The sequence below is a fragment of the Balearica regulorum genome, chromosome 6 (genome assembly GCF_011004875.1).
Source record: "Balearica regulorum gibbericeps isolate bBalReg1 chromosome 6, bBalReg1.pri, whole genome shotgun sequence".
NCBI lineage: Eukaryota > Metazoa > Chordata > Aves > Gruiformes > Gruidae > Balearica > Balearica regulorum.
This window is the reverse complement of record NC_046189.1, coordinates 18,043,177-18,063,501: the sequence shown is the minus strand read 5'-3', so window position 1 is coordinate 18,063,501 and position 20,325 is coordinate 18,043,177. Positions and strand designations below refer to the sequence as shown.

The following is a 20,325-nucleotide window of genomic DNA, read 5'->3' as shown; positions in this document are numbered from 1 at the left end:
ACAATGTCAGACATGCAGAGCAATGATTTTTTTGAGTACTTCTTAGGGAAAGCTGTCACTTTAAACTGTAGGATATTTGGCAAAAGATGTGTTCTGGCTCAAGGCACTCTTGAGGAGAACCTAAAGTTCCACTACCCAAAAGCTAATAGTTTACAGAACTGAAGGTCTTGCTGAGACAAAGCTATTTTGATTGTACTTAGAAGATGAAAATGTGAAGTTTGACTGACCTTGAAAACATCCATTTTAATACCACTTGTTGAAGTCAGAATTTCTGAAACTTGTTTTGGACAGAAGCCTCAGTCAAGAATCTTCACTTCAAATGGCATTAATATTGTTGAGATAGTTGAATCTTGTTTTTCAAACCAAGGAAATCAGGATCTGTAAGATCTGAGAGCCCAGCAAGTCTTGCTGATTGCTTTGGTCACTCTTTTTTTGTGTTATACTATCTCTGACATGTACAACAGAAGGCAGATGCATTTTTTTTTTAGTTGGGAAGAAGGTTGACCAATTACAAGCTTTAAACCCAACACTGAATAAATAATTCTTCTACTTTTTAGCTTTGATCTGAGATTGCAGCTTATATGGTAACCTTCCAAAGAGTTTCAGGTGTGTCAATATAGATTTTTCTAATAGTTGTTAAGTAGGCTTAAATCTAATGTTTTTTTACAGATTGTGGTATAATAAATTCATGTCCTTTGGTTATCTGGTGCTTTTTTGTGTGCTTGGAGGTGTACTCCTTGGGGTTTGTTCATATCTGCAGGGAGAGTGCCTCTTTGCTAAAGCTCATGCTTTATTCAGGAGAAAATACTTTTCTGAAATATTTTAGAAGGAAGTATCATGTAAATGGTGCATAACTTTTTTTTTATGAATTGGGCTCACACCATGTAGGCCAGATACAAGAGTGTTAAAATGAAGCAGTAATGGGAGTTCAGAAGTTGCTTGTGACTGAAAACAATGGAACAAATAGAGAATTTAATCTCAATTAAACCCAGTCCTGAGGCAGAGATGTTAATTTAACAGACTGCAAGACACCATTTATATATCCTGGTAATTTTAGTTCCCCATATGTGATTAAGGAAGCAATTACTAGCTTTATGTAGAAAATTTTGCACAAGTGATATAACCGTTAAGGAAACAATTGCTTAACTCCTAACTTGCACCATTTTTGGGCATTGGTTTCAGTGGTTTTGGCATAACTTTAAAAAAAGGTCACTGATTTTTGCTTAGTTTTGTAGTGCAAAAACCCAATGAAGTGCTCTTTTAAAAATTTCCATGTGCCATATACTTGTGAAGATCTGAACTAGGGCAGCCTTAATTAAAGTGTCAAATAAGATATTTGTACACGGTTGTATGTATGCCTTTTAAAAAATACAATAAACTTTTCCTAAATCATCTTCTAAATGAGCAGAGAGAAGTCTAATTCTGATAATCAAAATGTTCTAACTACCAAGCTATTTTATTTGCCCATTGAAGTAGGAATTTTAAGAGTACTGTTTGCCTTAACATCCTTTTTCCCACTTTTTGCTAAAGGTCATGCTCTTAAACCACAAGTTGCTTCCATTTTTACATCATTTTTGGATGGACTGAAAAAATTCTACATCACAAAGGTAACTTTTGGGGTTTAATACTGTTTGGAACTTTGCATGCTATTCATAAAATTCAAGAGTTTGAGTAACAGATCCTACGTTGTAGTATCAGTTAACTTGAGATTCTCAAGGGAGTTTAATCCAAAATGAGATTATCTGTTTGAGGAGTTATTCCATGAGAGCTGTTCTCACTGGTCGTATCTGTAGATGAGATTAATGTGCCTTATCTAACAGTGAGTCAGTGACAGAGCAAGACGGGAAACAGTTTAGCTTGCAGACCACTGATCATCAGTTCATACTGATGGAGTGAGGCTAACACTTTACTATCTTTTCCTCTTCCCAGATTTTGTCAAGGCTTGATCTATCTCGTTAGTACAGTGAGCTAGAATTTTTGGAGAACCTCAAGATATGTCTTGAATTGCCCATATAAATTGGGTTTTCGTGTCTTTCTGGAATTCATCTCAATGAATACTGACTTTAACTAAGAATTATCTGGTGCTAAAATGATTTCATCTAGGCTTATGTATTGAATAACTTTTGTTGCTGTTTTTTCTTCCAAAGTAGTTAACTAGAGAGTTCCTGCAAATATGAGTATTCAAATGTAGAAAATTGCATCATCTTGGATTTAGATAACTGTTAGATAGGAGGAGGTAATGTCTATTCTGATCTGATAAGATTGTCTTCAAGGAGCGAGCTTACTTAGACAGTGGCTAGTGTTGATTCTGCTGCTTTTTCTTGTGCTACTGAAGTAGAAAATGCCTTGTGTCTTGGGACTTCTTTTGCTAGGGAATACATATTAGGTTTAGAGACAGCCCAAAACCTATTTTGCCTTCCCTCCCTGATCTGCTGTAGTGCAGGAATATCTAAAGAAGTAAAGGTTTTTACAACAAGCTTGCTGTCAGTTTGTAACAATCCTAGTCAGCAGTATCTACTGCTTCTGTAGTCAGCAACAAAGCATCGCTGCTTCTTGGGATGTTGTATCACCAAGGGCTTTGTATGCCAATTCCAATTCTTCCAGCTCTGCAGGAGGAAAGATGTTATGAAATGAGAGAAACACTGTGTAATACTGATGCAGAGATTCCAAGCTGGTGACCGATCTGGACCTCTCATGTCAGGACTCAGTTCCCTGGTGTATATGAACAACTGCTACTTCAGAGAAGCTCCCAGCTGGGACAGGAAGTAGGAGTAGAGAGAGGAGTGAGTTTAATCATCTGAGACTGATACTGTGGGTGTTAGTGGGACTGAGATACTCAAATTCATCTTATGCTTACTTCATCTGTGAATTGCTCCCTGTAAAAAAAATAAATAAACCAGAATACACAACACATCAGACTAACTTCATTCTTTTATCAAACAGAGTAGTTGTTTCACTGATACCACTTAAGAGAATAGGGACAAAGTCTTTCTGGTTTATTCTTTCATGTAGTTTGGGACTGCTCACTGATACATGAATACTCTAGGTATTGTTTGTCTATTAGTTAACACTATAGTTAGTTCCTCCAATGCATCTTAAAGAACTATAAGGTGTTACCTGAGCATTACAGCCAAAAGATGGCAGAACAGATGAAAGGATTAATACTAGATGAAATACAAGTAGCTCTACAGTGAGAAGGGACAGTGAATAAACCTTTATTCTGGTCCTTGGAGTTTATCACTATAGTAACAATATTTCTTTCTGTTTGTTACCTATGCTGGGTTTGTAAGACTAATAGATAAGACAGATCATTTGTCTGGGGAGGTTGTTCTGTTTCACAGTGGTTTTCATGGTGTCTTGTTGGAGTGGTAGGATGCAATATCCTTTTCAGAAGTACTAATTTGGCTGTCTCTAGGGCTCATCATATGGATTTGAGCTCATTGGAGGACTGAGCCACCCCATGATACTTTGCCTTCTTGCTATTTTGTTGGACCTTCCTGGTACCTTCAGTTAACTTCCAGTACAGTTAATCTATTCAGTTAAGGGAATACTAAAAGGAATAGCAACTAATTGGGATTTTTTTAGCATAATTGTTGTGCGTAAAGGATGAATTTGAATCTCTTGGCTATTAACATAACTTCATATAATTGTGCGTGGTGTTTAAGTAACAAGTTACCACAAGCAGAGAAGAGACTGGAAGAGATGAATGCCACTGGAAAGGGAAAAGCTTTAAAAAAAAAAAAAAAAGCTGGTCAATATACATACTAAGAATCAGTTGTTCTAAATCATAAATTTTTACCCTTCTTTAACTGTGGAAAGTCATTAAACTTTACTGCAATTTTATATTCATCTCCATTCCTTCTGAAATCTGCTTAGTAGTGGTAGTTCACTGGAGCTAATTAATTAAGAACAGGTATGAAGACAATAAGGCTCTTTGTGGACCAGTTGTGAAGATACAACACTTGACTGTGATGCCTGAAACAAAGCCATACAGATCGCTTGACTGCATTACTATTAAACCTTTAATAGTTTTCTCCCCATTTCCACTGGGATATGTGCCCTGCCACAAGTTTAGAAGTCATTTTCCTTCCATAGTGCTTTTCCCAGCGTAGAAATTTTGTGGTACACTGCTGATACAACTATTTTGAGAGCAGTGACACTTATAGTCATCAGTCATCTTCCTGCTCTAATACAGTCCTAGCTGATAGAATATAAATGTCTCCCTATTGCTCAAAGCACTTAATACCTTTTCTTTCTTCAGCATAGTTAGACAGCTGTTATTTCTATCCTGCTTTATATCTGTTAACCTTTTTTCTCCTGTTAAAATCTGTTATTTCAGTGGGCTTGTGGATGTTTGTCCTGTCAAGGAAAAATTTGATTGTTTGGGGAGTAAATTTTTGAAAGACTTCTTTCCCTAGGTGTTCCTCTTGGTTGCAACACCACTTATTAACCAGAACACATACTGTATATTTGAAAAGTAAAAACTTGTTGCTTGTATTCTACCATGTGGGCTATGACATAATAAGTTTTCTTTCTCTGTAGTTTAAAGGATTTGATCCCAACATACTGTGTGTAGCTACGTTGCTCTTTGAGGGTGACAGAGAGAAGGTTCTTCAGCATGAAAAACAAGTCTATGATATTGCCACCAAGTTTGGGTATGCTTTTCAAAGAACTTTTTCATATGAAGCTGAGAATTAACTATCCAGGACAAAATAGGATTACTGTATTACAGTGATTACTGTATGTGTATGTTCTCAATTGACTAGTTTGAAGTGGCGGTAATCAATTAGCTACTGAATGTTCCCTTTGATAAATATGGCTTGTGCTGACTCTTAATAGGTAACTTTACTGAAAAATTTCAGCTGTGTATTGAGACAAATAAGTATTTGATTAAATATGGAATCGATGCTATTAACATGAAAACTAGCCTTGTAATAGCTTATAGGCATGGAAGCTGCTTGTTTTGCAATACTAGACTCTATTTTAACTACAGAAGGGGAAGACAATCATCAGGGTAATATTAAAGCTTTGCAGAATTGATGTGAGCATGTGAATACAAGAAGCTTGCTTAAAGTAGTTGTTGGTTAGTAAAAGAATGCAGGGAATTTCTGTCCCACAGACTATTTTCTGTTCTTACAAAGGAATAGAAAACATTCATTGGAGTGGCAGGCTAACTAATGATCAAGTAGCTTCTGTCCTTCTGCTTTGATTAAGCATGATTGATGAAAACTATCATTAAGTGTGATTTGTCAAGAACATACTTTTTTCTTTCTTAAAAAGTTATTGCTAATATTAGTCTCAACTGTTGAAATATACATAAGTATTGTTTTATCCATTTCAAGGCAATCCTTTCTGAAATTTGTGTTTTCATTGTGCTTTCATTGTACTACTTAAAATAGCTTATAAAAGTGGGATTTCACGTGAGCAACTTGCTAACATTCAGTTATAAGAATAACATTGTTCTTTAAGATTAAAGAGCATTTGCGTTATTTCAATGTTGTACGTAAGAAAAAACTTCAACTGTGAAACCTTTTGTGTCTTGGTATTTCAAGATAGTGTATTGATAAGGTGGGGAATTTATCTGTTAAAAATTGGTGTGGTCTGTGCTGCTCAGTTAAGGCTATTTAAGTGTTTAATAGTTTAACCTGGTCTGACATGCTTTAATTCTATCCTTCTCCAGGATGTCTGATTTTATTTTTTCCCCATACACACCTCTTAGATTTATAGGAGGTTCTAGGAAGACTCATTCAGATACATAGCACTTTCTTGTTCTTAGAAACCAATAGTTAAAAACAAACACTTTCATAATGCTCCTAACTTGATAGATTAGTGAAAGCAATGCTTCCTCTTTCTTTTTAGTGCTGTGTCCTTTTTATCTGTTCATATCTCTTACACTTTTGGGATCTTAAGTTGGTAGTCTTGCTTTCATGACCTATGAGCATACAAGTGCACAAAGCTAACACTTAAAAATGTAGTTACACATGTTCCTATGAACATCAAGGATACACTATGTCTAGTTCTATTTCCCCTGCTCTTTTGTGATGATTGAAGACTGTTACTTTAAGATCACATCAAATGTTTTGTTGTTCATCTCTCTTCAGATTATGGAATGAAAAGAGAAATGCAAATAGTTAAAGGTCTGGTCTGAAGTAACTTTTCATTTCTAGTGAAGAAAAGACCCTACTACTTGCAGCTACTGTAGTACAGCTTAGAGACAGCTCAACTTGCACATATATTTAATTATCAAAGTATTATTTTTTAATTCTTTTTGGAAACTGTTGGAATGTTAATTAAATTCTTGTTAATTCCAGTGGCTTGGCAGCAGGAGAAGATAATGGACAGAGAGGATACATGCTGACATTTGTCATTGCTTACCTTCGGGTAGGTCACCTGCTGAACCTTCTGTTAATTGATATAACAAAATATAGAGATGTGTTTTTGAAGATGCTTTCTCCGCAGTCTAAGTGCGGGTTGCCTTGAATAATATCTCAAACTTCTTCCAGAGGTGGTATCTCTTTGGTTTGTGACCAGTGTTTACTCATGGAACTTTATCAGCACAACATCATAAAAACATTAATTTATGTACTTGTTAAAAAAAAATAGTACCTAATAAGGGGTGGAGAAAATTGGATTGAAGAATCCACTAGGAGCTGCTAAATAAACCAAATCAGAGTTATAAACCTATAGGTTGAATGTAATTGGAGGCTGCATTGAAATACTCATGTGCTCACTCAGCTCTTGCTCTTCTTTGGACATCTACTTATGGCTGTGGTTCAAATCAGAATTCCAAGGCAAATGGACCTTTAGTCTGAACTGCTGCAGCTGTTCTTATGAATTTTAGTGTTACTGTTTAAGAGAGGGTTTGGGTTTTTTTTTTTAGAATAGTATGCACATCCTGAGTGCTAGATTTTATTTGGCTTTTGTAGTTAGGGACAAACGGCTGAATTTCCCTTTATTTCAGCAGGCTATATGTAAAATAGGCAAAATGTTTGTCTTTACCTACATAGAAACTGCATTCTAAATAAATATTTCTACTAGGTATTATATTGGTTAGGACAGTGGAGCTCTTGGCTTGATGCTATAGTGATACAAATGTTTGATTACTGTGGGCATACTGGCAGTCTGACAACTTGTCTGACTATAGCCATGACATCAAAATGTTTGTCATCTGTGTCTTTGAAGAGCTAGCCTCTTTCCATAATTATAAACTAATGTCACTGGGATAGGTGAGTGTTTTTGCTAAGTAGATGTTCTGTTTTTCTCATACCAACTAAGTTGCTCAACTGTTAGCTGTGTAGTATACACTGAAATCCCAGATGTTGACGCTGAATGTTGCTGATAATTTCCTTTTGCTATTTATTAGGACCTGGGCCTGGATTACTATGTAATAGGAGAATCATTTGAGACATCTGTTCCTTGGGATAGGTAAACTGTGATTATTCCTAAGAATAATTTGAATGAAATCGAGTACAAGTTTTATGCAATTCTGAACTCATGCTTGCTCATGGGGGAACTTAATTTAATTTAGGCCTTATGTGTATTGGAGGCTCCCTGATGTCCCTCAAGTCTTGCACCTGTGAGTTCTTGTGAAAGGTGCTACTAAATTACATATCAGAATTTTGTAAATGCAATGTAGGCAAGCATTCAGTAATATTTCTGCTTAGGTTAACTTACTGTAACAAACTCAGGACTTGAAATTGCCCAGTTTAGGAAGCTGGACAATGGTGACAATAACTGTATTGTGTGATGAGCAGCCACATGTGTGGGATCGGCAGTATATTTCAAACAAAAGTTCATAGTGAAGATAAAAAAAATTATTTAAATATATTTAAATATAGGGTTTTTTCTTTCCCCAGTAATGCAGGGAAAGGAAAGAACGGAAAAGATAGCTTTTGCCCTAGATAAATCTTTTTAAAATTTGAGGACAACTTTAAAGCAAAATTGCTCTTTATTTTACGTTATAGATCTTGAAGTATGCTAACTGCTTAGTCACCAATTTGTTTTGCCTCTCCCTTGTTTCAGGAGAGAATGACTTTTTATCTAAGAACTTAAGAAAATACTTGAAATTGTGCTCACCAAAGCAAATGCTTTCAAAAACTTTTTCTACTTTGACTCACAAGAACTATGTAATTTTCTACAAATCAATCAGTTACCCTGTTCCTGACTGAAGATAGTTGAATATTTAGCTTTACTTGTTTATTCACTAAATAGATAAATTTCTCTTGTGTATTCCTTCTCAGTCTGCAAAGTAGTTCTAAAACTGTGAAATGTCTTAAAAATCTGAATAGTATAGCAGACCTTCATGGAAGAACATATAACTAAAGAAAGGGTCATTTGAAAAACCAGTGATTTCTTTCAATTGTTCTAGCACTTTGGATGCTCTTGAGCCTGCCCTGGAAGGAAAAAAAAGCAAGTCAAATAAGTATGGCTTATGACAAGGTTTAATAGCTCACTTCCATATTAAATCTATAACACTTCAAGCTTGCACACTAATGCACAGCTCTAGTATCTCCAGTTTTGGCCTTGCAACATACCGAAGGTAGCAGAGTATACAAGGCCTCAGTTCTCAAGCTTTCTGTGAACTCTATTTGTCAACTACTTTGCCAAAAATCTGAAGCTGTTTTGCTGAGATAGTAAGTAAAGACATACAGAAGTGGGCAAACTCCACTTTCTGTTGAACACTTTTGACTCCAAGCCCTTACGGGAAAGAGCTTTCGTTACGAACTGTGCTTCAGAGTAAGCTTGCTATTCAGCAGTACAGAAAAAGCAATACCAGTGAAGTCTTGATAAAGGACTATTTTATTCTTAGAACAAAATCTACGCTACCTAAAACTGGTTCTAGAAAGCAGTCTTCTGTTTTATTAGATTATACTTTAAAAAAAAAAGATTATTGAAGCTGAAGTTGTGTTTTTTAAGAAGTTGTATAAAATAATATATTAAGATTTTATATTTTAATGTCTCTTCTGTTACAGGGTTTTGGACCTTTGTAGGAATGTAAAGGAAAGGATAGTAAGAGAATGCAAAGAAAAGGGTGTTCAGTTTGCCCCTCTTTCCACCTGCAGGTAAGCTGTGCAACAACTTAATCATTTTTCTTGAATCTTTTCCTTAGTTCTCTTACTAATCAGAGGTCATTATACTTGCTAGCTAGTAAGTAAAGTGCACCTATTAATGATACTACAAACACAAGTAATCTTGATCTTCCTCTTTAACCTGCAAGTAGATTACATGTAAGAGTGAGTAATTCAAGGCATTAGTAGCACTTGATTAGCCATGACACTCTTATATGCAAGAGTCAAGTGTAATGACTTAAAGAGCTTCAATTCTCAGTCATAGCATTGAGTCACTCATGAAGTATAAACAAAAAGGATACAAAACTATTTTAAAAAAAAAGATGCTACCCTTTTAAATAAGTAACCTTATGAACTGTCTAATGTCACATAGTGGCTAGCTTAATATCATAAAGCTTTGTTTATAATGCAGTTCTCTTCAACAGGGTGACACAGACTTATGATGCAGGTGCATGTGTCTACTTCTACTTTGCCTTTAACTACAGAGGAATTAGTGATCCTATTCATGTCTATGAACAAATTGAGGTAATGTATATAAGAACAATAGTTAAGGAGTGGAGGGGGAGAAGCTGGATGTTCCTTAATAATAATATATAGTGAACCCATTGGCCAAGCTAACTGAATTTTGGAGGAAAGATCTTAAAAGTCTGTTTGTAAAGCTTTGATCACGAGCACCCAAGGAAAGATGTGTGCTCTAATAGCACACCAAGTAGAGGAAGGATTGCAAGGTGACTATTATAAACATCAATAAATGAATACTTACGATTAAAGTACAGAAAAGCTTGAACTGGAGTTTGTTCTTGGATGGCAGAAACCAAAAAACCCAAATCCATGGGAAACAAGATTTCCTTGTTTCCATTACTTACAAAGCTGCTACTTTCACTTAATACTCAATTAGTCTTTAAAATACGTGGTAAAACTACCAGGATCATGCTTTAGTAATAGTGCTGCATGTAGGAAATAATGAATGTGATGGTGTGTCTCATGCTATTTCAGAGGATTAACTGCGGTGGTTATTTCTGTTTAGGCCTAGATAAGTGCTGATCTAAGTCTGCTGTGTTAGACCAGTTTGTATGCTGCTTTGACACTTACAAAAAGCTCTGGAATAACTCTCTGATTTAATACTTTGGCTGGTGAAACACTGTACTTACCTAGTTAGGAGAAATTAATATCCTTGTTACCTTGAAGGTGTAATAGTTAGACATAGAAGGACTATGACCAAACTGGTTTTCATCCTACTTTTTGGTTCATATGCTAAAGCTTCGGCACCAGAAAGTTGTTAATAGAACTATGGAGAAATAGTCTATTTAGAATATCATTCTTTTCATGCTTATTCTTTAGAAGTTTCTCTTCAACTTGGCAAGTGGATGTAAAGTTTTATCTACAAGTTTTAAGGCTTCTGTGCTGTTGAATCTAGGGCATGGGAGAATGTAATACTTGAGTGCTTATTTAATGAAACTTTATTAATACTTACATATTACCATTCATTTGATTTAGTTACTAGTGTGATCACTTGGATGCATGTGTTCCATTGTAGGTCACTAAATTTAACCTAAAAAAAGTGAGTTTGTCAACCATGTGTATGCACTCTGTGGCAGACTCAAAAAATCTCTGACTGCATAGGTATAGTTATATATGTTATTTCTACACTCTTTTGAAAAAACATTTAGTGCTTGGGCTTAGGAAAGCTTTGTTACAGCCTTCTAAGCTGTCTAACTATTCATAATCAGAGCTAAATGGGAAAGAAGATTGTAGAGCTTGAAAGTGTTCAAATATTTATTAACATAAAAATCTAAATTTTATTTTCTACCACAAATTTCACCCATGAAAGAGTTGTCAGTTCTAAAGTACCTCGCTTCCTCAACTGGAATCTTGGAGATCTAGGTCTAAACTCTGGTCTGAATAAGGATCTTGAATCACTCTGGAGACCCTGTTTTCAAACTTCTTTATTGCAATATTTCTTTTCAGTAGTCACTTAACCTTCTTCCAGATGAGCATCCCAGTGACTAGACTATTCTTGTTTTGGCAAGGGAGAAGTGATCCAGAATATTCTGTTCAGGAATAATAAATTTGTTTTAACAGATGCCATTTTAAATGTCTTGGCTTTGATTAATGTTTATTTGGAAAATCTCCACTTCCATTTATCTGCAGACTTGAATGAAAATGTTTGCCTGTATTTTGGACCATAATGACTTGTGAAACTTTTCATACACCTGTGTAAATGAGTACGATAGCAAGCATTTCACTAAAAACAAACATCTTGTGCCTTTGCTATTGAATAAATACCTTATCTTTCTCATTTAGAGGGCTGCTAGAGAAGAAATACTTGCCAATGGAGGAAGTCTGTCACATCACCATGGAGGTAGTGTTCTCAGCATATTAATTTAATTGATACTGCTAAATATTCATGAGTACATAAATTAGTGTGTAATAGATCTGGGGAAAATATTTCACAGGCATTAATTGAAATTACTGGCAGGAATCTCCTGGCATTCTTTTCTAGAAACTTTTTACCTGTTTGCCAGACTTTCTGGGGAAGTGTCCCTAGACCTGGTTTGCTTGATATCAAAGTCACACAATGTGGTATATTTATGAGTACCAGCTTCAAACCTTTGATAGGAGGTCTACAGGCTGAGAACCTGAAAATGTAGTTGATCAGTTTGTCTTAAGCAGCTTCTACTGAACCTTGTGTAGAGGTATATTCATTACAAAGACCTCAAATGAGAGTTTCAGTTTTAAGACAGTTTAGTATCCCTTGTGACTAGGTGGATGCTGTTAGCGCTCATTCCAGAGCACTTAATGAAAGTATGTGCATGAAAGAGCTAGTGACTTTAAACTGGGTTATGTTGCAATCTACCATTTGTTGCATAATTGATGTTATATAAGTATTGATATTACTAGCTTGGTGTCTGCTAACTTCTGACTATTCATTTTCTTCTCTGAGTTGGGAATTACTTGTCCTGAGTTACTAGCATCTTTGCAAGCTATTTTGTGCTTTAATATTAAGTTTAAGAGCCAGTGCCATGTATAAGTGATACTTCATGTACCTGATACTTTACATATGCTTTTCCTGCATATTCAGATAGTTTAATTTGATTGCATGTGTCCTGTATAATGCTGTAAACTTGGATGTCAAGGAAGACTTGTGAAGTTGGTTTGATTTGTGTAGCTAGCTTCTTTGAGCAGGTTAACTTAATGCATTTCTTCTCTCTACTCTCTTGGGGCATTGTCTGGCCACAGAAATAAGAGCAAAGAGGAGGAAGTCTAGTGGTTTAAAACTAGATTAAAATTTTGTACTACTTAAAAAGTTTGTGTAGGGAAAACTGAAGGGCAGAAGCTGTGCTTTAAAACGTGTTGGTGACTTACTGGACTTGAAACTTTTAACTAAGATGTCTGAAAACAGCCCAACTTTGATAGAAACTGAAATGGACTCTGCTTGAGTAATATCAGGATATTGTAAGATGTGTAGGTGATAACATTAGTGAAAACAGTTTCAGTATTTCTTGTTTAATATGCTCTTATCTTATGATTAAATCTTTAATATGGTGGTATAGTGGACTGGTCAATTCTCACATATGGGATGTAGAATTACCCCCTTGATGTACTATTGTGCTCTCCCCTGCTGTGGCAGCTGTATTTTACTGTGACTAGCATTTCATCCATTAACTTGCATGCAGCTGGAGCTTGTCACATGTTTGGATGTATTTGCCCTCACCATATGAAACCTTGCTTACAGCATATGTTGAACAAGGAAAAAAAACCTTATGTAGTGTTTTCAAATCCTTGTATACTTGAACTTTCTGACTCCAGAGATATTGAAAAGTTGGCTTCTGTTAGATTTCTTATGCTCCTGTTGTATGCATGACTGCCTCTTATACTGATAAATATTTTGTGCTTTGAATGCTTTTGTCTGGCAGTTCATGGTGTACGATATTAAAGATCCATTTTTCCTCAGTGCTTAGTAGATGTGATGCTGAGGTTTAGCCTAAATGTTATCAGTTTTATTTACTGACCTTCAGGTCTTGCCACTCTTAGCACTGCTAGGACTTGTCTATTGTGTGGGGTAAAAGAAAATACTGGTGCAATTTTTTTTAGTATTTGTCTTGTAATTGTGATTAATAACAGTTGTTTTTGGTATCTGGAAACAGACAGGCTGGTTTGTCTGCCTACAATCACACTGTGATAAATGGAGCTATTTTAACTCCGGTTTTGTGTATCAAAGAAAACAGATGTAGTCTGGGACTTGAGGCTATAGGAAATACAAAGGCTGCTTAAGTCAATCTTCATATGCTCCTTGCGTGAAGAAGTAGTCATATATGACAGTTTAAAATGTGTAAAGCTCTAAATTACTTCACATCTGCAGAAGCACTAACTGCAGGTATCTACAATCTACAGTGAGAACTGAAATCGTGATATTTTTTATGAAGAGTAACTTCAGAAATACTTTACTTTGGTTTTTATTTTAATCTCAGCATCTCTTCTCTCCTCCCCTCCCTCCAGGTTAATGAAAAATACTGTAACTTTAGCCAAGACACACTAAAGGTAGCAATCCTGATGGCTTTTTAGATGAATTCCAATGAATTCCCCCAATGAATTTTCAGACTTAAAACTTATAAGAAGCATAACTTCTTTATTTGTTAATGGATTACCTTAAAGATCACACCTTGCAATATGTAACAACAATAACATTCCAACAAAGAAATTGCAGAAGTATATCAATACCAGCCTTGTACAGCAGGCATCTCATAAACACAAGAAGCTGTAGCAAAGCCAGACATACACATCTAGGTAATTTATCCTTCCAATGTAACAATTACTTGTATTTTGGGGTAGAATATCCAGGTTTTTTGGTTTTATAAATCTGGATATCATTTCTATGATACTGCAACTTAAATGACTTTGTCCTTTTAATCAAATTCTCTTTTCTTTTTGAAGTCTTTCTCACTCTTGACTTTCAAATACTTAAATCTAATTGGTGAGTGTCAGGAATGGTTTTGCTACTTTAATATTAGTATTTAACACTTGATAATGTTTCTGGATTATGTAATGAATAGAATTTACACTTAGGAAGAATCTGAGATGCATGTCTTGCTATAAAAATACACCCAAAATGCATAGCTGATCAGATAGCCACTTCTTACACAGGGGGAATTCAGCCATTCTCCAGTGCATCAGAAATTGATCTTTATAGAGGAGGTTATCGGAATTTTTTTAATGATCCTAGCAGTCTACTACCTAAATATGGTAGGTCTGTTTCTGACTAAACTTTTTGTGAATGAACTGCTGAAAAGCTTCTTAGTGGTTTTAAAGTAGTTTTTAGTGTTTGACTTTGAAGTGGTTTCTTATGCCTCCTTTGTCCCTTTCAACTAATGCTGTGACATAATTTTTGACTTAGTAGAAGTTTTTCAACGGTATTCAGGAATTAAGTATCCTAGTTGTAGCATTCTGTGTCTTCATTTCCTACATGAGATTTTAGTGTTGATTATAGTTTTTGCCTTGACTATGTCCTACACTTAGAAAGGGATAGTGCACATCTTTGAACATGGCTTTGATCCTTCCGCTTTTCTGGCCAGTGAGTATCTTTTGATTTGAGAGTCATTTAAGTAAGGGTTGCTAGAGCCACAGCTTCTAGAAACTTAACATTTAAAAAGCAGCATTAGGAATGACAATTTCTTGTAGATACAAGTTCAGGTTTAGATAAATGATTCTTCTAATCATTTAGGGCAAGCCCTAAACCAACCATATGATGTGTTGTACCTTGCTTTTCTGAATTCCTGTTTCATACAATACATGCTTTTTTTGTATATGTAAAACAACACGTGTTGAGGAAGTATCAGGAGTATACAACTATCACCCCTTTGGGGTACAGCATCAGAAGGGAGCTGGCTGGACTTGGGCCTGATCCCTTCTGTATTAGCAAGCTAAACACCCATGTAAAACTAAGGAACAGTGTAAAAATTAATGATAGCTTGTTTCCCTTGCAGGGACTATTCTAGCTGAAACTGGTTACTTAAGGAAACAATTATCAGCTTGTGGATTTGAGGAAAATACCCCCATTTAGTCACTTAACATACAGAACTAATTTTCATCCATTTTCTAGACAGATTGACTAGAATAAAGGTTAATGTAGCCCAGGCTCCACAGGTTTAGGTATAGTATCAATTTCCTGGCAGTTTATATAGGAAAAACCCAAACAAACAGAAACCCCACAACAAACAAAACCCAAACAACAAAACCCTAAACCAAACAAAAGCCTAAAACCAAGCAACAAAACTGAAAACAAACTCCTCAAAAAAAAAAAAAAACCCAACACCTTGATATGCCTTATTTGCATTCATCTACATGTTTGACATTGCAGTTCTTTGGCATCATTAAGAGGCTGTGGCTTAAGCTATACACTGCAGTAATTAACCCACAGAAACTACAAAATCTGGAATTATAAAATTCCCTTACAGGAGTTGAACATATTCTTTTCTCCTCTACACAGGAAAAATATCTTCTTACTTTTAAGTTAAGCACTAGAGACTGATCACGCTTTAATCTTAAACCTAGAGCTTGCTCTGCTGATTAGGAGTTTAAACTATGGCATTTGTTAGACATGGAGTAACCTCATGTGAAATAATATAATAATGCAGTTGTATCTTCCTCCTTGGTCCATTGAAGTCTTAATGGTCATCTTCAGTGTATTTGCCCGCAAATAAATGAAAAGGACTTTCTGATTCATCAACACAGAACTTGAAAGTACTTAAGTTGTCTAGATATCAAGTGAAAATGTGCCAGATGTTATGGTGATGGTAAATGTTAATTACGTAGTAGACTTTAGGTACATTGGTCCAGTATACTCCAGCATTACCACAGTATTCGATTAAAGCACTGAGCTTTCTCAGTATTGCAGAGTTCTCTCTGGAAGAGTAATAACCCATTAAGCAATTTCTAGGAGCAGAGAGATGCATTCTGTATAGACAGCCAGCTTCAGGAAGAGCCTGCAACAGCTGGAAGAGCCTCATCCTCCTGACCTGTTACTGCTTCTCCTCTTGCAGAGCTGTTCTGCAATAACTGTCCCTCTAAGTAGAAAGAGCTGGAGCAGGTGAAGTATGGGGCCATGAGCAGTGCCACTAGAGCCTATTTACACTAGGATCACACACTGCTATAAGTCTGTTCTACATGGGTGTAGAGTTATTCCTGGGATCCATCAGCTACACTAAAACTTTCATTTCAAGACTGTTCATTTGTGCCCAAGTGCACGTATTCCAAAAGTGAGAAAACCAATTGCTGCCTGCTATTTGCTAGCTCCATCCTTAGCAGATAAATTTTTTTTTTGCAGCCATCCAGATGCATTTTCAAAGATGAGCAAGTGTAGCCTTTATAGGCTAGGAGACCTGTACTCCCATTTTACCTTCTCTGTGGCCAGCAAGTATGTGCTGTTCATCTAATACAATTCTCTGTGAAAAACCATGCACGTGGGAAACTGTTGTCACTTTTGGCAGAGATTATGATGTCAGTGCATGTTTGGTTTTTTCAAAGGGTGGGCTTTACAGGAGGAGTATGGTTGCACTATACAAAAGTGTACTTTATTCCCTAACAGATTAAAAAGGCACTGGAAGCATGCACAACTCTTCTAATGAAACCAGCTAGGGGCTGGACCAGCATGTGTCAGAACTGAGAAAAAGTTACTTATCTAGCTCACATGTTTTTCTTTCATACATGGACTATAATGATAAAACTTGAAAATACTGCAGAAGTGAAATTGGTGTTGGACTTTGAGAGTTGATGCTGAACATGCTTCTTGACTTTCTTGTCTGAAGTACTTTGTATGAAGTAGACTCTGTCATGCTTGGGTGCTTGTACTCTATGTAATAGGCTGGGTTTCAGATTGAAGACTTGTGGCTTCCTAGCAGTCAATGTTTTAAGGCATTAAATTGCTTAGCACCCCTCAGGAACAGGGCACTTGCTACTTGTAAAACTTGAAAACTAATTCTGTTCCATTTACATCTTGGATAATTAAGATGTAAGATTAGGTGTCTTCAGAGAAAGAAGATGCAAGAAGGAAGGGCTGTATTTGTTTCCAGTTGGGGCAACAAGGATTGTGTGTGTAATGGTGTGTGTATAGCTGAGTTGACAAGTAATGACTTGTTAAGCTACTACAAATTGATTGTACAATGTTATGCTGTCTTGAGAACATTATTGATAATGTTATGATGTTGTATATAGAATCAGGTGAATTTGATCTGTTTTTAATTGAGAACAGTATACCAGGCTGAGAGCCTGTAAGTGGTAGATGCCTGGTTAAAATCTGGTTCTGTCCACTGTCTCGTGTCAGTTCTGTATAAATAACATCATCTAGGCCTAAAACTAAAAAGCCTACTTTCTCTAGGCTAGAAACGGAAAGGTGGTTTGCTCTAGTCCATGGTAAGATCAGGCTTAACTGAGATCTGTTATTGTTGAGGGAAGTCAAGGCTTCCTTGACCCAAAGTTGTTCTTTGGCTAGGCTTAGAGTGGAGTTAAGCAACTTTGCTACTTGGAAATGGTTTTGTGTTCATGGTAATGTCTCTCACTATTATAGCATTTTGTTTCTGCTTTTCCCTTCTCATCCTTGAAGCTAATTGGATTGTCCTATGGAGGAGAAACAGAATACTTACAGGGCAGCACTAACCTGAAGTGAAACAAATATAAACATTGTGTTTCTAAATGGTGCTCTCATCTGCACAGAGCCTTTCCTTCACTTGGTCTATTTTCCATTTAATCAGATGGACCAGCTTAGAATTCGAAGATCAAGATTGCTTCAATTCTTTTTAACTCTAATATGAAAACTTGAGTAGCTAAAAAATTCATGTATATCTTACTGACATGAAGAATAGGAGCAGAGCCTCAACCTACTGTTATCAAGGGGTTAAAATCTTTTCATTGAACATGTTTGTGAAGGACTGCTGGTAACTGTAGTACAGCTTTTTTTCTTTCCAGTTCACTAATCAAATGTATGTTAGATTTATTATTGCAAAAGTATAAACCATAGAAAATTTGACAAGATAGATGTGTAAATTATCGCTTTGACAGAACTAATGATGCACTCCAAGCACCTTCTGTTTTCCAGCACTTGGTGAGCGACTTCATTAAATATGCAACGACTGTTTGGTGCTGCTCAGACAGTAGTTCAGTTCCTTGTGGAATTGCATTATTAGTGGAGGTGTAAAAGAGGCAGGCATGCTAGCTGTTGGGCATCCTGCTGTGATTCTAATGTGCTCCATCTTGTTGGAGCAGTTGTTTGCAGTCTTTTCAGGACAATTACATCCATAACCACAGGACACATTCACTGAAACTATATTACAGATAACAGTTGAGAATGGTAATGACTGTTCTTCAGCTGCTTGTGTAAGAGCCAATGTGAGTGACTTGAGGTGATGGTCAAGCCACATCTATGAATTTTTTTAATGTAGTAGTAATATTAAGTATCCCCTGATAAAATTAACTACATCAACTTGCTCAGACAGTCACATTGTAGTGATGGTATATTTACAGATGGGGATTTTTTTTTCTTGAGCTGGGCTGCAAAATACAACCACAGGTCCTACCACATGACAAATTCTTTTGTCCTTCAGTTAGGATCTTTGCTCTTGACATGCATGCTGCTAATAGTTGTTTTCTAGCAAACTGCAAATTTCATTTTCTCACATTACTTGCTTTTTCAGTTGGCATTGTGACTAGCTCATATTCCTTGAGGTATAAACAAATATACTGTGTTCTCCAGAGGTGTCCCTGTAATTTATTATTCTGATGACAGTTTGATGGTTACCCTGAGAACAGGGCACAAAAGATGGCTTGAATTTAGCTTCAGATACTCTTAAAGCATCTGTCTCAAAGCTTTACTATATCGCATCATACTGACAAATGGCACGTGTTTCAGGCTGACAAGTTAAATGCTATAGTGTGTTTAATGAATGTCCTTTATTTTGAGTGATCTGTTAAATCAGAGTTGATGACTTGGTTAATTAGTATGTGAACACTTGGCCATTTAACAGGACTATTGTGAGACTAGTGAAATGAGTTCTTAAATGGCTGGTGTTTCAGCTTTGCTTTGTATTTGGTATATGTTGTAAATATCTATCTTTACATGGGAAACGAAGCCCTTGTGTAATGGTATAGGAGCAATTATGAGTGCATGTAAAAATTCTTAAATGAAATAAGTTATTTTCTTGATTTAAAAATTAGGCTTTAAGCCTTCTCCTTAGAAAACAAATTTTTGCTATTTAAACCAAGATGGTTTTAAGTTTGAGTTCTGCTTTTACTTTAAAGCAATCAAGAGGTATAGAGTTCTGTCTTTTAATAATCTCCTCTTCAGTTCCCTAATTAAAATGAGTTTGGCTTTTTAAAACTTACTACCAATTCCCTATTTTAATAGAACATGTGATTTCAGCCTAAGCTTCATCTAAATTTCATAGTTTCTAAAGAAAGTAGACAGTGTGGAACACAGTCTTCCTCTGGGAGTATGCTGAGCTTAATGAGCTTGATAGTCTGGTGGGCTCAATAAATCAAATAAAGCAAAACATTTCTCATTTTTGAATAAAAGCATTTATCACACAGTGTTTATTCATTCATGGTCACAAGATTGATTGGCTCCTAGAATCCTGCCATATATTGAAACACTTTGTTTTTGTTTTTCCAGTAGGCAAATTGCGGAAGTGCTGGATGAAGGAGAGCATCTCTGATGTTGGCCTGGGAATGCTGAGATCTGTTAAAGAATATGTGGACCCCAATAACATCTTTGGAAACAAAAATCTTTTATAAAGCCCTGCACAACATGATGTACTAAAACTTCTTCAAAATTACTGTTGAAATTCCTCCACTTTCATTGTATTGATATCCCAGTAATCAAATATAACATAGACTAAACTTTAAAAACTAGTAACTTTGATTTTTTTTTGCCACCCCTTCCCCCCCTCCCCCAATAAAGTGTAAACATCACTCTTAATGTTTATGGATTTTTACTTACAATGCTCTTAACCCACTGGGCACAAAGTGTATTACCAACCAGGAAATGCAAATTTGGTTTTCCAAGTTTGGTTAGGCAACACAGCTGACAGTATTTTCAATGCTGGATGCTGCCAGATGTTTCTTACTAAAGCATCCCCTGCAAGGAGAACAGAGAGTGACAACAGTGTGTTCTACAGAAGCAGCTGCTCAGCCCAGCCTTGTGCTAAAGGAAGGCTGCTAGGAGACAGATGAGAGAACACCAAGAAGTACTTCACTGTGCTGAAGGACT

At 36.1% G+C, this 20,325-nt stretch overlaps 1 protein-coding gene across 1 annotated transcript in view; it reads left to right on the top strand.

Annotated features, from left to right (window-relative positions):
• Positions 1 to 20,027, top strand: part of AGPS (alkylglycerone phosphate synthase) — a 55,104-nt gene extending 35,077 nt beyond the window's left edge. The window contains exons 13-20 of the mRNA XM_075756562.1: positions 1,531 to 1,607; positions 4,543 to 4,655; positions 6,312 to 6,381; positions 7,364 to 7,425; positions 8,973 to 9,062; positions 9,494 to 9,593; positions 11,373 to 11,430; positions 19,729 to 20,027. Coding sequence (XP_075612677.1) covers positions 1,531 to 1,607; positions 4,543 to 4,655; positions 6,312 to 6,381; positions 7,364 to 7,425; positions 8,973 to 9,062; positions 9,494 to 9,593; positions 11,373 to 11,430; positions 19,729 to 19,850 — 692 coding nt within the window. The 3' untranslated portion in view covers positions 19,851 to 20,027. The remainder of the gene's footprint in view (positions 1 to 1,530; positions 1,608 to 4,542; positions 4,656 to 6,311; positions 6,382 to 7,363; positions 7,426 to 8,972; positions 9,063 to 9,493; positions 9,594 to 11,372; positions 11,431 to 19,728) is intronic.
• Positions 20,028 to 20,325: the final 298 nt, after the last annotated feature.